General features: G+C 44.4%; 1 protein-coding gene across 1 annotated transcript; it reads right to left on the minus strand.

The window, feature by feature from the left end:
* Positions 1-1151: 1151 nt before the first annotated feature.
* Positions 1152-3161, minus strand: serp2 (stress-associated endoplasmic reticulum protein family member 2). Its single transcript, XM_026376977.1, has 3 exons — positions 3038-3161; positions 1679-1751; positions 1152-1276 (listed from the first exon to the last, which is right to left on the minus strand). Exons 1-3 carry the CDS (start codon positions 3119-3121, stop codon positions 1236-1238), a joined length of 198 nt encoding a protein of 65 aa, XP_026232762.1. The 5' UTR covers positions 3122-3161; the 3' UTR covers positions 1152-1235.
* Positions 3162-13819: the final 10658 nt, after the last annotated feature.

Genomic DNA, 13819 nt, shown 5'->3' on the forward strand with positions numbered 1-13819 from the left:
AGTTTTACAGCTTTCCATGTATTGTAATTTGATAATGACTGAAAGGGCTGTGCAGAGCAGACTGTAGAAGAGAATAGAGGAGCAGGGAGAGGTTAAAACCAAAGGCGTCTGGTAACAGTCAATCTTAGGACCTAAAAGTTTTCTATGTAATAATAAACTTTTGCTTGTTGCATTAATTCCTATTGCTAAACTAGCTTTTTGACAAGTGAACAGCAGGTCAACCTAACAGGCTACATTAGTTTACAGGGCAAACTACACTTACTGTTCACTGGACACAACGTGTTACGCCTCCTTTTTGTTCACTGTAAATGTTTCGGTGAGAACCTCATTCCTTTCGTAATTCTATATTTTAAAAAAAATAAGAGTAAATCTAAGTCACACTAGAGTCCAATTATGAAAAAGTGAGTTCACTGACAGATGAGAAAGATTCACACCAGTGTATTTAAGCTTCAATCAATTAGAAACATGATTTCCAGTAATAAATCACTAGTGGACATAAACATACATAGATTTAAAAAGTTATTACATAGGAATTTTTCTAGATTTGTAAATTGTTTATAAAAATGACAATATTTTCTTGCTTGCCTGTTATAGCGCTCACTTAATTAAAGACATTTCTGCCCAGTATTTCCACCACACTGTCATCCCAGGATCTCCCTCAGGAACGGCTCTCCGCATCCACTGCACCAATAAAACATGTCGGCACACAGCGTGCGCGAGTGTCTGACACCAGAAGTGAAGCGAGGCGCTCTCTAAATGCTCGACATTTATTTGAAAAAAAAAAAACATTCTTTTCACACAACACGAACGAATGCTTAAACACACAGATATGGCACATTGTCAGCAGGAATCACGAGGGCCGCGCACAGCCTCACATCAACAGTCTCGCACCTTCACACACACACACACACACACACACACAGAGGTGCCAAGTGAGTAATGAGACACATGTTCTCCAGTCGGCGTGGTTTTTTAGACTGTCCATAGAAAAGCTGTCGGTACCACAGACTGCAACACTGTAAACGCTGATCCAGGGGTAGGGACATGTCCGGGGAAAGGGGTCGGTGGAGGCAGCGGTCAGGGAAGCTTCTCTCTCCGAGACCTGCTGGATCCGAGGCTCTGGCTCTGGAGAGGGATGGGGGGGTGGGGGGGTGTAAAGGTGCAAACTACCCAGGCACAGTGGGGGTGGGGGGAGGGTGGGATTGTGTGGCAGGGGTGTGGAGGCTCCTTCTGAATCACATCCCCATACGGATGCTCTGGATGATCTGAAATATGGCTGAGAGCACACAGACTCACTTGTCAGATCCTGTCTGTTCACTTTTCTTCTAGGCTGTATTCATGTCAGTAGGTAACGCACGAGTGTGAGATAACAAGCTTTGACGTGACGTGCACGCTGTCAGGTTCATGACTTGAGGGTAACTTACAATAACAAATCAAAATCAGAAGCCTTATTATATTTAAAACTACTTCTAAACTACACTTTTGTACAAATGTGCTGTCAAAGATATTCACATGTGAACGTTCTGGAGCAAGTCTCCCCCCACAGTACTAACCCAGCCTGTTGTGTGAGTGTAGCAGAGTGTAGCAGAGCAGAGCAGGGAGAGGGAGGGCTGGGTGAAGCACAGTATCTAGCTGCATTAGCTTAGCACAAACAAAACAAACTTTCTTGTGCACGTACCTGATCCACACACGACAAATACAAAGAGGGCAAGCAGCCAGGGGCCCACCGGGTACTTCTCCTCTTGTGGTCGCTGTGGGAAAGACACACACACACACACACACACACACACTGCACATTAACATTTCTGCTGCATCAGAGGTGTGACAGATGCTGCAGAACTAAAAGGAAAAACCTGTCTGAACTCTTCCCGTTCCCACCACAGGTCAGGTGGTGGTTGCTGGGCCACTCTTTCTGCTTAATGTCACCATCAAAACCCGAGCACACGCGATGATGCTGCTGCTGCTTGTCAGAATGGCCACAATAACAACAGTGTGGTCGCACAGGGCAAACCTCTGAGTAATTCCACACCGAGCGGTGCAGAGTTAGGGGCTTTGACCTCTGGGCTCGACACATTCAGAGAGCACGCATCAGTCCCACAAGATGACGTCTGATGTCTGTTTGCACATGTTTGTTCGCTGGTAGTGAAGGAAGCTGTTGCCGCCAGTGATGCTCTCTCAGCGCTCCGGGGGGGGGGGGGGACACGTTTGCTGCTTACACTACGTGAGCAATATGTAAGCACGTCTACATAAACGGATTACGACACTAGAACAAGGAAACAAGTCTGTGTTTCAGCTTTTTCAGCCGACACGGACCAGAGGATGATGGAGAGCAATCAATGGCAACTGGGCAATCTGCTGATGAATTAGTGCTACCATCAGAAGTGAGGTTGCTTTGTCAGTTGTTAGGAAACCACTGACAAACAAGGCGGCAACATTCAATCTACAGGTTTCATTAAGTGTTGGACAGCAGGGCTTCATACGTCCAGTCGATTTGTTGATGTAAAAGTTGGAGCAGTGGCTGAGACACATTCAGATAACAGGATACACAGCAGTATATTATGGTGTATTATTAGTTTATTCAGCTGCTGACTTTTTCTGGACTGGCAATTTAGTGAAGGTGGAAAATGATCTGTTATATGTCAAAAGAAAAACAGCAAATAACAATAAAGTTAAATAGTGAAGCTGTCATTTTATTATAAAAGTCAGTTTCAACAGCGGGCTGATTTAAACGGGGCTGGTTTCACTCATTTAGGGTCACATTTTATAGTCCGACAAAGTAACGTCACGTTACAGCGCGGAGGGCGGTAACGAGAAGAGTAAGAGTATCCAGGCTGATTACATGACATTAGTTCATGCAACAGCTCCTAACGCATCTCTGATCGCTGCTGTGCGCGACATGCATGGGATCAGCGGCGGACACGCGCTCGGCACCCAGCTGGCACCAGGCACCGTGATGCTGTAGTATTCATAACCGGAGCGGGCGTCACCTATCTGGGCTAAAGTCACGCTGGCGTCTCGCTGCCAGTTGTCGGCTCACCAGCGTCTTGGCTACGTTTCCTCTCTGCGTGATGTTCTTGCTGTGTTTCTCGTTGGCCATGCGGATCCTCTGTTTAGCCACCATCTTCCGGACCGGTTCTAACCCTCTTGGATAAATGAGTGTGTTTTAGCCTGGTCCTCCTGATGCTGCAGGCTGACGACAGCTCCCCCCCCCCCCGCCCGATCCCCCCGCGTCAAGCCGCCTCAACCACGCCGGAAACACGGGAGGGCCCGCTTTCAAAATAAGAGCGTCAAACATTAGCGGAGCCCTGTGGCGTGGACTCATTTTGTCGGTGTCCTCTCTGCACCTCGCTGAAACGAGTGCGTGCAGCCATCTATAATGCATTTAAAGTGATTACATTTAGCCTGATCCCAGCGGGAGATTCACCTTACACATACACTGTAACACTTAGGCGTTACAGCAGATGAACATGCAGATGGTGACAAATTAAAGGAAAAACCTTTAAGAACCAAAGCAGATAGTTTCACAGGCTGCATGGTGCAACAGAGAAATACATCCAAACATGCCCCTTGGCATGTGTAGGTAATGCTGAGCATTCTGGTTTTCTGGTGAAGATGGCAGGCTACAAAGATCGAAGTGACTTACAAAGAGGGTTCAGAGAGGGATGCAATGTTATAGTCAGGTTGTAGTGTATAAACTCCTCATTACAGAGACATTTGAGGGTTCAGTGGTGAAAAAAACTAACACACTAGTCGACAGAGATGTGGAAAACAGTGATCAGATGAGTCATTCCTCACCATATCCTTGACAAGTGAGCGAATGCATGCGTGGCGTACACCATGAGAACAATACACGCGTGACCTGGACCCGGATCCAGTGGCTTGTTTTGCTGTGGGGGACATATTTAGTCACTGCAAATCAACATGACATTCTTCCTAATGATTTCTCCTATGATGAAACATTGATCCTGATCTGAGACCTTTTCTCGTGGGAGTGGTTTCTCGTTGCTACAAGAATATCGTGGTTCACAGGGGAAAAGATGGACACTATTATTATAGCCTTCAATATTTCGAATGAGAAGGAATAACCAGAGGAAACACATGAATCCTACTGCTATTTCCTGTTAGATGATCCCAGTTCCACTCTCTCTCAACCTTTCTCTCACACACCTTGTGAACACCAGCCCAGTCATGGTCATCTTACTCTAATAAAAAGCAGGATGAGATGCCCAATATAAACGTTATACTCTGCTTTAGTCGCTGGGATGTGCACACGTTTCTGATTCAGGTACAGCTGACGTGTGTTATTCACTCCCTCTGACAAGTCGAGCCAGCTGAATGCTCAGAGAAATGAGGGCAGACACAGAGCAGAGGTTGCTTAGCAACTGCATCAAAGGGGTTTGCCTGGGGAGGGACAATTTTTCAGCTATTTGTCTGTCTCCTTCCTGCAGGACACTGATAGTTAAAACTACGAAGCTGGGTATTACTAACTTCATGTAACTCATATAATATGAGTATAATATTTAAAGAGTCATTTAATAAAATATGTAAACGTTTTTGTTCCGAGGAGGATTAAAAGATCAATACCTGACTGCATGTGTCTGTATGTGTGTCAAGTACCATAGGCCAGGATGTTTATAGTTTTAGAGATACAGCTCAAGAGCTGCAAGGAAGTAAACAGAAATCCCAGCAGCAGATCAAATGCCCTTATGTTCAAAGTAAAGCATCAGTGTCTGACCTGGATTTCATGCTTCTCCCTTTCCTGTCCCTGAGGTCTCCATTGTGTCTGCGTCTCTGTGCGTGAGTGAGAGCGAGGGCAGACTGAAATGTTGGGAAGAGGACAATCAGTGTAAAGACAGGACAAAATGAAACTGTGACATCTTCTGTTGCTAAATTAAATAAACACAATTCTTAATTCAAATTAGCTTTAGTCAGAATAATAATTCCTCTTTCTCTTCTGTGAGTGGTTTCGGATAAAGTCCTGATGATGAATACCAGAATATGAGCATCTCTGCAATGAAATATTAATGGAACCTCATTAATTATCACATCTGCTTCACAACTACTTTTGAAATAAACACATGCACCATGCAGTCTGCAGAAGGCCAAACATACAGACCAGACACGCAGACGTTCTCCATGTGTTCAAACACTGTGTTTAACATTTACACATGAAGATAACAAGGTGCCAGTAAAAAAACACTGATGCAAGTACAGAAGTGCGGCCTATATACTGTACGGTCTTACTCGTAGGTACAACAACAAAATGCAGACATGAACGGGCTGTTTACAGCAGCTCTAGGTGATAATTAATGCAAAAGCATCTGCAGAGAGTGGCATGTTAACATGAACGCACATGCGAGTGTGACACAGCAGCTGCAGCGGACTTTAACGAGAAATACCTGAGATGTAGTGGATGTATGAGGGGAATCCTTAAAAACACATTTATGCAACAATGCATAAACAGACAGGCAGACACATAGAAAGGTCACCTTTGGAGAGCAGAACTACACATCTTTAAAGTATCTTCCCCATAAGAAAACCCTACTAGTAGCTGTGTTTTGGATCTATTTTCAGGGTGTAAAAATCTACAATCTGGCTTTTTTCCCCCCTCCACTAATTATAGTCCAAACACACCCCGTGGAGCAGAAACATGCACTTGAACCACCTCACGAGAGCAGGGTAAACAGCGGTTCACACTAGCAAAACAAAGCTGTAACGTGTTGAGATGAATTCAGGTAAAGAGAGAGACCGAGGGTGGGGCGGTGGAGGACGAGAGAGGAAATATTTGATGTGCGTGCACGCGAGGGTGTGACAAAATGAGCTTTGTGCGAAAGCACATTGACGGGTGGCAGGGCTGAAGCTCATAACATGAACACGAACAAGTCCCCCTTCTTCTTCTCCTGATGGCTCACTTCCTAGCCTCACTCCCGGCCTGACCCGCACTGGCCTTGATGCCACAGGGGCAACACAGAGCTCCATCTATAATTTCATACGCAGCAACTCACACACTTCACAAGTCTAACCTCAGCTCGGGTCCAACATTCAGCCTCTTCATGACAGCGGACGCTGATGTTCAGCCTCAGGGATGCCAACACACCAGTGGCAGCAGGTGTTAGACTGATGGGATCTGGTTGTTTTTTGTAAAGTCCGATTTTTGAAACATTTTGTTTACCTGTTACCCAGATCTGGGCTGTACCTTCAGGTGCAGTTCTGTCACCAGAACGATAAAATGTTTGCCTGGTACAAAACCACAGTTTAAATCCAGTATGTAAAAGAGACCACACGGGCTGCTGCTTCAGCCTGAGCTGTGCATTCCTGCAAGAGAAGCAGAAGACGGCATATTTAATATAAAAAACAGTTTGTGAATGTGTAAACAAGTAAACACGGGACTAGTTCTTGAAGTGACTTCATGTTGACATTAAAAATTAAAAAATGAGCACCAAATGTAAAAAAATTGTTTTAATATAATTCAGTTTTCATAGGGAGTAAACAAATGATAATAGCCAGTGAACTGCAGACAGAATCTCTTCCTGCTTCCAGTCTTTACGCCAACAGCTGCTGTCTGTAACTGTATATTTCGCGTTCACAGCCGTGAGAGCCGTGTCATTATTCTCTATTACCTCTGTTGACACAAACAAACAAGTCTGTGCATCACCAGTCAGCATCCAGCAGAACTCCCATCCGGCAAAGGATTACTTTGCAAATGTGTTGTGTAGCCTGCGTCTCTGTGTTTAAGTCATTATTTATTCGAAGGTTTCCTGAACACACACACACACACACACACACACACACGCACACACACACACACACACACACACACACACACACACACACACACACACAGCTTCGTGTTCACTAATATGTCATTTTTGGCTGAAAGCAGCTGCTGTTGCTTTAGGGAACAGAGTCACTTATTACCTTGTTAATTGCCTCCATAATCCAGCAAATGGCTGATGGAGGCAGGGAACATGATACAAACTGTAATTGCTGTGGTTTCTGAAAATGAAGGGTTTGGTCGTGAATCAGAGGAGTGAAACACGAACAGGAAGCGAAACAGAAAAAGATTCAATTAACGCACACGGCTCTCTTTCCCGAAAACAGACTCTGGTGACTTCATCAGAGAGTCAAAGGCAACCAAGAGGAGAAGAATGAATCCCCTCACCCTATATTAATTGATCATAAACTGATCAATTAAAAAAAACCTGGAGCCAGACTCCTGCGGCTGAAACACGGGCCGTTCCTCGACAAACCTCCGGGATTCCTGGAATTTGGTCTGAAACGTTCATCTGAAACCAGAGCAATACACAAACACACACCTGCAGTGTATGCATGGGTTCAAATACCACAGGTGATGGAAAGGCACACCGACTGACTCGCTCATGCCAGAGTGACACGTCACCTCAGGTTCCCACTCCCTGGCTCTTCTGGGGCCTCCGCTTTTCAAACATGTCTCCAATCTGACATCATTTGTTCGTTCGCAAGGACGTTAACCTGCTCGCACGGGTTCCATCACAGATGATCCGGCCACTGACAGACACGGTGGTGACTCCTTCTTCACACTCGTCCCATCTTTCAACTACAGCTACTGTGCTAATGAAATGAAGGTGCAGAGATGTGTAAGAGCCACAGTGTTCTTCTGATTTAAAAAAAAAAAAAAATTATTCACCCTCTTGAAAGTTTAAGACGTTGTTCAAATCAAATCAGTCAAGTCAAGTTCAGATCTTCAGACCACGGCATCATAACAACACACATTATAAAGACAACATAATGTCATAGGTAAACTGTAATTCATGAGCATTTAAACATCATAAATTCTAAGGATGGTTTACAGACCTCTCATTATAGACAATCCACAAACATCTCTGTTTGGGAAAAGCAGTCTCCCGCAGAGGCCAGGAGTTGGGTTTTCCCAAACAGATGCTTTAGGTTTTTGGTGATGGAGGGGGTTTCTCATTCCTCTTTGTCCGGACGATTAGTGCTCCCAGCACTTCTTTGTTTGGGTCTTCTGGTGGTTATGTAGCTTCAGCTGGCTTCATATTGTCCTGCCGCGTTGAGACACAAAACCACCGCGCTGGTTCAGGAGCTCACCTCTGTTCTTTAACCGCCCAACAAAGGACAACAAAAGCAGCTGCAGACAAAAGATGCACAATGACAGCAAGTCTGAAAAAAACAAAACAAAACAAAACCCAAAGAACGCAAGAACGAGGGGCAGGAGCCACGCACAAACACACGTGTGCGGACAGATTCGCTTGCAGCATGCATGCGTGCGTGAGGGCGAAGTGTGTACTGTACACATCTCACGTGCACATGCAGTCACTTGTGGGGACAAGCCCGAAGCACACTGAACAGTGTGTGAGTCTCTGGCCCAGTGAAAGCAGTCTACCCATCTGGAAAAAAAAGGTAAGATTAATATGTGTGTGTCTAAAAAAGGCTTTGATGTAGGCTCTGAGTAAATCATGCTCTGCCTTCTTCTCCACAGCAACATTCCTCAGTCATCATTTGCTTACCTCAAAAAAAAAAAAAAAAAAAAAAAAAGGTTTGATCTCACTCGGTGTCTCTTCTTCTTTCTCTTGCTCCACCTGCACTTTTCTTCCACCCACAACAGCAGCTGTGACAAACAAGCCTGGATGATCTTCACATATAATGTTCAGAATTTAATTGGCCAATTTAAAGTTATGGCCAGTTGGATAAGTTGGTAAGTGTAATGTAAATCCCGGTTAATCCGTAACTCCGTAGCTTCATTTTAAAAAATGCTAGTTTACAGAGCTGGATATTGTCTTCTAAGACACCAGCATTAACTGATTGTTGTTAATAGACAACTGATCAGTATCTGTATTAATGCAGAAGTATCAGGATAAACCTTTAAAGGCCTTTTTAATTACTGATATAAAATAAAAGGTGATGGCAGACAGTGTTGAAACTAATATTTTTACACCAGTTGAATGATGAATTAATGACTAAAATTTTGGATCAGGTTTCTCTGAACTAATCAACATTGCAACTTGGCTTCTTCTTCATTTTAATGTCCCCTGCTGATTAGAGGCATCTGTGAGACATAAGCGATTTTGCATTTTAATGTGGAATAAAAAGACCTTTTCTTATTTGTTATTTAATCTTTCTGCATCATTTGAATATTCCTCTGGTAACCAAGCTTTGCATATTCCACCATAAGTATGCAAAAGCTTGGCACACACACACACACACACACACACTCACACATACATACAGAGGAATAACATGATTATTCTGCACAGATATTCTTTTATTTGTGTTTACGTTTAGCTCTGCACGTGTTTTTGCAGCCTCGAGTCGGACAACATGCAGGAGTAGGACGCTTCAACAAAAGTCAAACTGAATCATCATTGACGATCGAAGAGCGCCAATTTATGCATTTTTTTTTTTAACCACGAGGGCTGGAGCTTTGTGAGTGTGTGTTTTGGATAAACATGCTGGAAAATGGCCTCCTCCCAGCTATCCAGGGCGGCCACAGAATAACTCAAAACTGTTTAAAGAGCGCCGAGTCCATGTTTCAAACAGCCAAGGTCAACACACACACACACACACACACACACACACACATTTACACTAGCAGAAAAAGTGTTCACGACACTATGGGACCCAGAACTTAAAGATGCACAGATTCAAACACAATTACACTGTTTCTGTTTGTCTGCAGTTGTGTGAATGACTTTCTGTTCACCTGACTGCTGACTTGCAGGTAGTGCCAACAGCAGAGAAACTGGGTCAACACACACACACACACACACACACACACACACACACACACACGCAGACAATTTTGATTAAGCTTTAGGACGAGAATTTACGATAAAACATTTGCAAGTGTGGACTTGAGCAACATGTAGCACAAACACACACACGCACACGTCTTTCTACAGCTGTGAGTACATTTGCTGACATGTCTTCTACTCCAGCCAACAGCAGAGCTACAGTTCTTGGAAGATGTGAAACTGTCTTGTGCATGTCTCTACTTGTAAGAACCCTTGTTGACATAATGCATGTGCTCGGTCCTAACAATACAAATTAAACCCTCATCCTGACCTTTAACTAATACATAACTCAATTTGAATCAGTTTATTCGTATAGCACCAAATTACACCAGAGGTCATCTCAAGGTACTTTACACCTTATAAGAAACAGGTGAATACAACCATAAATTATAGAGAAACCCAACAATCCCACTTGAGCAGCAATAGGCAACAGAGGAGACAGGCTCGGGGTGGGCGGCCATCTGCCTCGACTGGTTGGGGGAAGAGGAGAGAGAAAAAGAACAGCAGGCAACGAAAGAACAACTGGGCAGGTTGGTAGGACCAGTAACTGCACTCCGGAGATATAGAGCTAGAGAGGACACAAGATCGGTGCATCAATAGATATTTATGATAAATGTGCATGACAACAGTTTTATATTTTACAAGAAGAGAAAAGAGAACCAGTTTTAAATGTAAAAATGTAAATAACTTGTTCACATATATTTTTCACATAACAAGGTATAAATGACAAATGAATACTGGGACGTTAGAAAGTAGGTATTAGAAATGTTGTTACACATTTAGTCAGAAACACACTTCTCTGGGTGCTGAGTGATGCTTTGAAGTGGCCGAGTCACCCATTGGTGATCTTCCGAAAAATATGTGTTTTTCATGGAAGTCCTGTCAGTAGTTGTCAAGAGGACTTCAGAAATCCTCCAGGCGTGCTTGATAAATGTCAAACTTTAAGCTACAGTCAGGACTTCCTGGTAGATCGAGAAAAGGGTGTCTTCCTAGAAACACTGGCTAGCACACTTTGTCCTCATTATTCTCTAACTGCTTTCAACATCCAGAGACATGATGTCATCAGAATCACTAAAACACGTGACTGACTGCGTTTAAAACTTTACCTTGAAGAAAGTGTGTCCGATTAAGTTTGATCAGCAGCAATAAAGTCAACAGCCAGGCACACACAACACCACCGTGAAATGAAACGGTTTCATTTCCCTGAGTTGCATGACTCCACTTGATCAATGAGCAGAAGCAGCCTGCGTGCAACAGCTGGAGTCGTTGCTACAATACATTTGATGATAATCAGTGTGAAGTATCAAACAGTAAACCAGGCAGTCGCAGTCCGCTGTCACAGTAGCATGGTTTAAACTTTAAAACCTAAAGACCTTTTCCAAGTAGTTAGTTTCAGGCAAACCTCAGGCCTGAAGCAGCCAGTCAACAAAAGGTGTCAGTCTGTGCCACGAATGACTGTTTGTGACTGTGCTCCAGGTGAAGGTAAAGAGTTTAAATGCTGTTTAGATGTTTTGTTAGACATTCCTCCTGCACAGGGTCACTCTTTGTAACAGTGACACCTCTGAGGTCATATTTATCTGGGTTATTTGCATGTGTGTCAGTGTGCAGGCGTCCGTTTGAAGCAAACATTCCACATCTGGACGTGAAAGTGGACCTCGTCGAGGTGGTGCGAGCTCGGTGTGCTCGGCGGGTGCAACCCATTGGGGCTGTTTGAGGAGGTGACGCCGCACCGGAATGTAAAACCCCATCTCCTCTTCCAGTGTTTTTTCTTTTTTTTTTTTTTTTTTCAGAGAATGCTGTGAGAACCTGCTTCTTATCTGAAAGCCTGACAGAAAGACGCATGTGTAATTAATGAGCTTTGGCCTGAAGTGATACGTCTCCCTGGAATGGCTCGGCTGCCATTTTTCATGGAAATGAAAGGAGTCGCACTGCAGATATTCGCTGACTGGATCCAAGCTCACACACATTCACACATTCACTCACACACACATGCAGCAAATCATGTTTTGAACAGATGACAAAATATAAATAATGTTTTTTAGCATATAACTCACAGTGGTCTGTGTGTGTGTGCAGTTAGGAAACAACTTTGTTCTCCTTGAGACTCAGTGTGGCTGCCTGCAGTTAGTGTCTGCAGCCAACTTTCCCCCCTTTATCCCCAAGTTGCACAGTTTAGTAGGCTGAAGATTACATTTGGACTTGATCAACACTACAGCAACAACAGTACAACGTGAGCCTCCTCCCACCAATTCTCAGAACAGCTCATCTTCCAGGTAGCTGGCAGAGTGAGCAACGTAACCGACGACTCGTCATTGCTGCAGCCACCGTCTCCTTGTGGGAAATGACGGTATTGACGTCCTCCTCGTTTTAAACGCAGCTCATGAAAGACACACTCTAATATCAGCGCCCTGTTAGCTGCACAGTCGCTGCAGTTTGTCTGTAGAGACGAATCAGAATAAGAACTGGTGAGGTAACAGCTGAGTAACACACACACACAGACACACAGACAGGCGTGTGTGTATCTCCATCTATCCGTCCTTCACCCTAACGGCTTTTCCTGCTAAAGGTGAACTGGAGTCGGTCCCAGGTGATACTGGGCGAGAGTGTTTGTCTCTCACACCTTCATTTAAATGGAAAAAATGGGGCTGACAGGTGAAATCTGGAAGTGAATCAATCAAACTAATTACCTGCTTGAATAAATAGCAGAATGACCCTTCAGATTACACATAAACACACACTCTCTGGTACAGTATCATACCTACACCTGTGGACTAAAAACAAATGTTTAAAACAAATTATTCTCAAGCCTTATAAATAACTTTGAAATGGATTCTTTCTAGTTATCTTGTCTGTTACATGCATGACCTTCTAGTAAACACGAAATTATTTATTTATGCTCACTAGTTAGCAGCTGCTAGTTAGTGAATTTATGTTCTGCAGAGAGAAAACACAGCTTTGAAAAGTCTTGACGCACACAGCTTGACGACTCCTCTCCCATCTCGAGCTTCACATCAGCGTCTGCCCTCTGAAGCACCCAGCAGCATCACGTTGCCCGACTCTTAACCACATCATCAAACATCCGTCATGCTGTAGACGTAAGGAGCTGATACCGTCCTGAGCCACTCCTCTCCCCGGCGAGCTGACTCCTCCAGAGGAGAAGAGATGCATGTTGTCTTCTGTGATATTAATAAAGCGGTGTTATCCCTCTGTGTAAAACATATACAGTCCAGTGTGGGCATGTGGGCCTTATTATAAGACGTGCCTGAAAAACTCCTTTAACAACAACAAACAAGCCTGTGGGATCAGATGCACGCAGCAGTGAGTGTCAACATAACACGACCATACTTCTATTGGTTTTTAGATATTCTGTGCACATATTTGACCTGAGTGGCAGCTTCGTCCCAAAATGTTCTGGCATTGCTCCTCGTGCACACTGATTTACCTCGAGGCACGTATCCTCACATGTGAGTTGACTGGAGTGAAAAAAGCCCTTTTAGTTTCCCTCGACTCGTAATTTATGTAAATCTCATGTCAGCGATTTGGAAAGTGTTTTCCAGGTGAATGAATGGTGATGGCAGAGCTGCTGTATGTACTGGAGCCCGCGTTGCTGTGCCGGGCCAGCATTCAGTCATGGCAGGTAACTGGGTCACGGTCCCCTCCTTCGACCCCCTCTCTCTTTGTTCACTCCCTGACACTGGATCTGTGTGGCAGAGGCAGGGACGGAGAGGAACAGGCAGAGACAGGAAGGGGAGAGAGGACGGGCGTTGTGCAGCATAAGGCGACTTCTCAGCTGCAACAACAGCTCAGTGCTTCCAGGGCCTCTCTTTTTACTTTAAGCTTCCCCCCTGTCCCACAGGACCTCTCTTTCCAAATGAAACGTTTCTGGCACGTGACCATCATTGCCATCTGGAGGAGCTAGTGTGTGTAGATGTCTATAGTACATTAGACCCCTCCTGAACAGGAGGGGAGTAAGAGGGTTAACGTGATGAGACTCGATATCTGCTGCTTCCTTTCTTCTCCGCTGCTCT

This window comes from Anabas testudineus, chromosome 21 (assembly GCF_900324465.2).
Source record: "Anabas testudineus chromosome 21, fAnaTes1.2, whole genome shotgun sequence".
NCBI lineage: Eukaryota > Metazoa > Chordata > Actinopteri > Anabantiformes > Anabantidae > Anabas > Anabas testudineus.

Bases quoted from the DNA above. Each gene is read 5' to 3' on its own strand.
- serp2 (XM_026376977.1), bottom strand. From the start codon at position 3,121: ATGGTGGCTAAACAGAGGATCCGCATGGCCAACGAGAAACACAGCAAG. The intron at 1,752-3,037 runs GTGAGCCGACAA...TCTTTCCCACAG, and splicing joins GAAACGTAGCCAAGACGCTG to CGACCACAAGAGGAGAAGTA. The intron at 1,277-1,678 runs GTACGTGCACAA...GTGTGCTCTCAG, and splicing joins ATTTGTCGTGTGTGGATCAG to CCATATTTCAGATCATCCAG.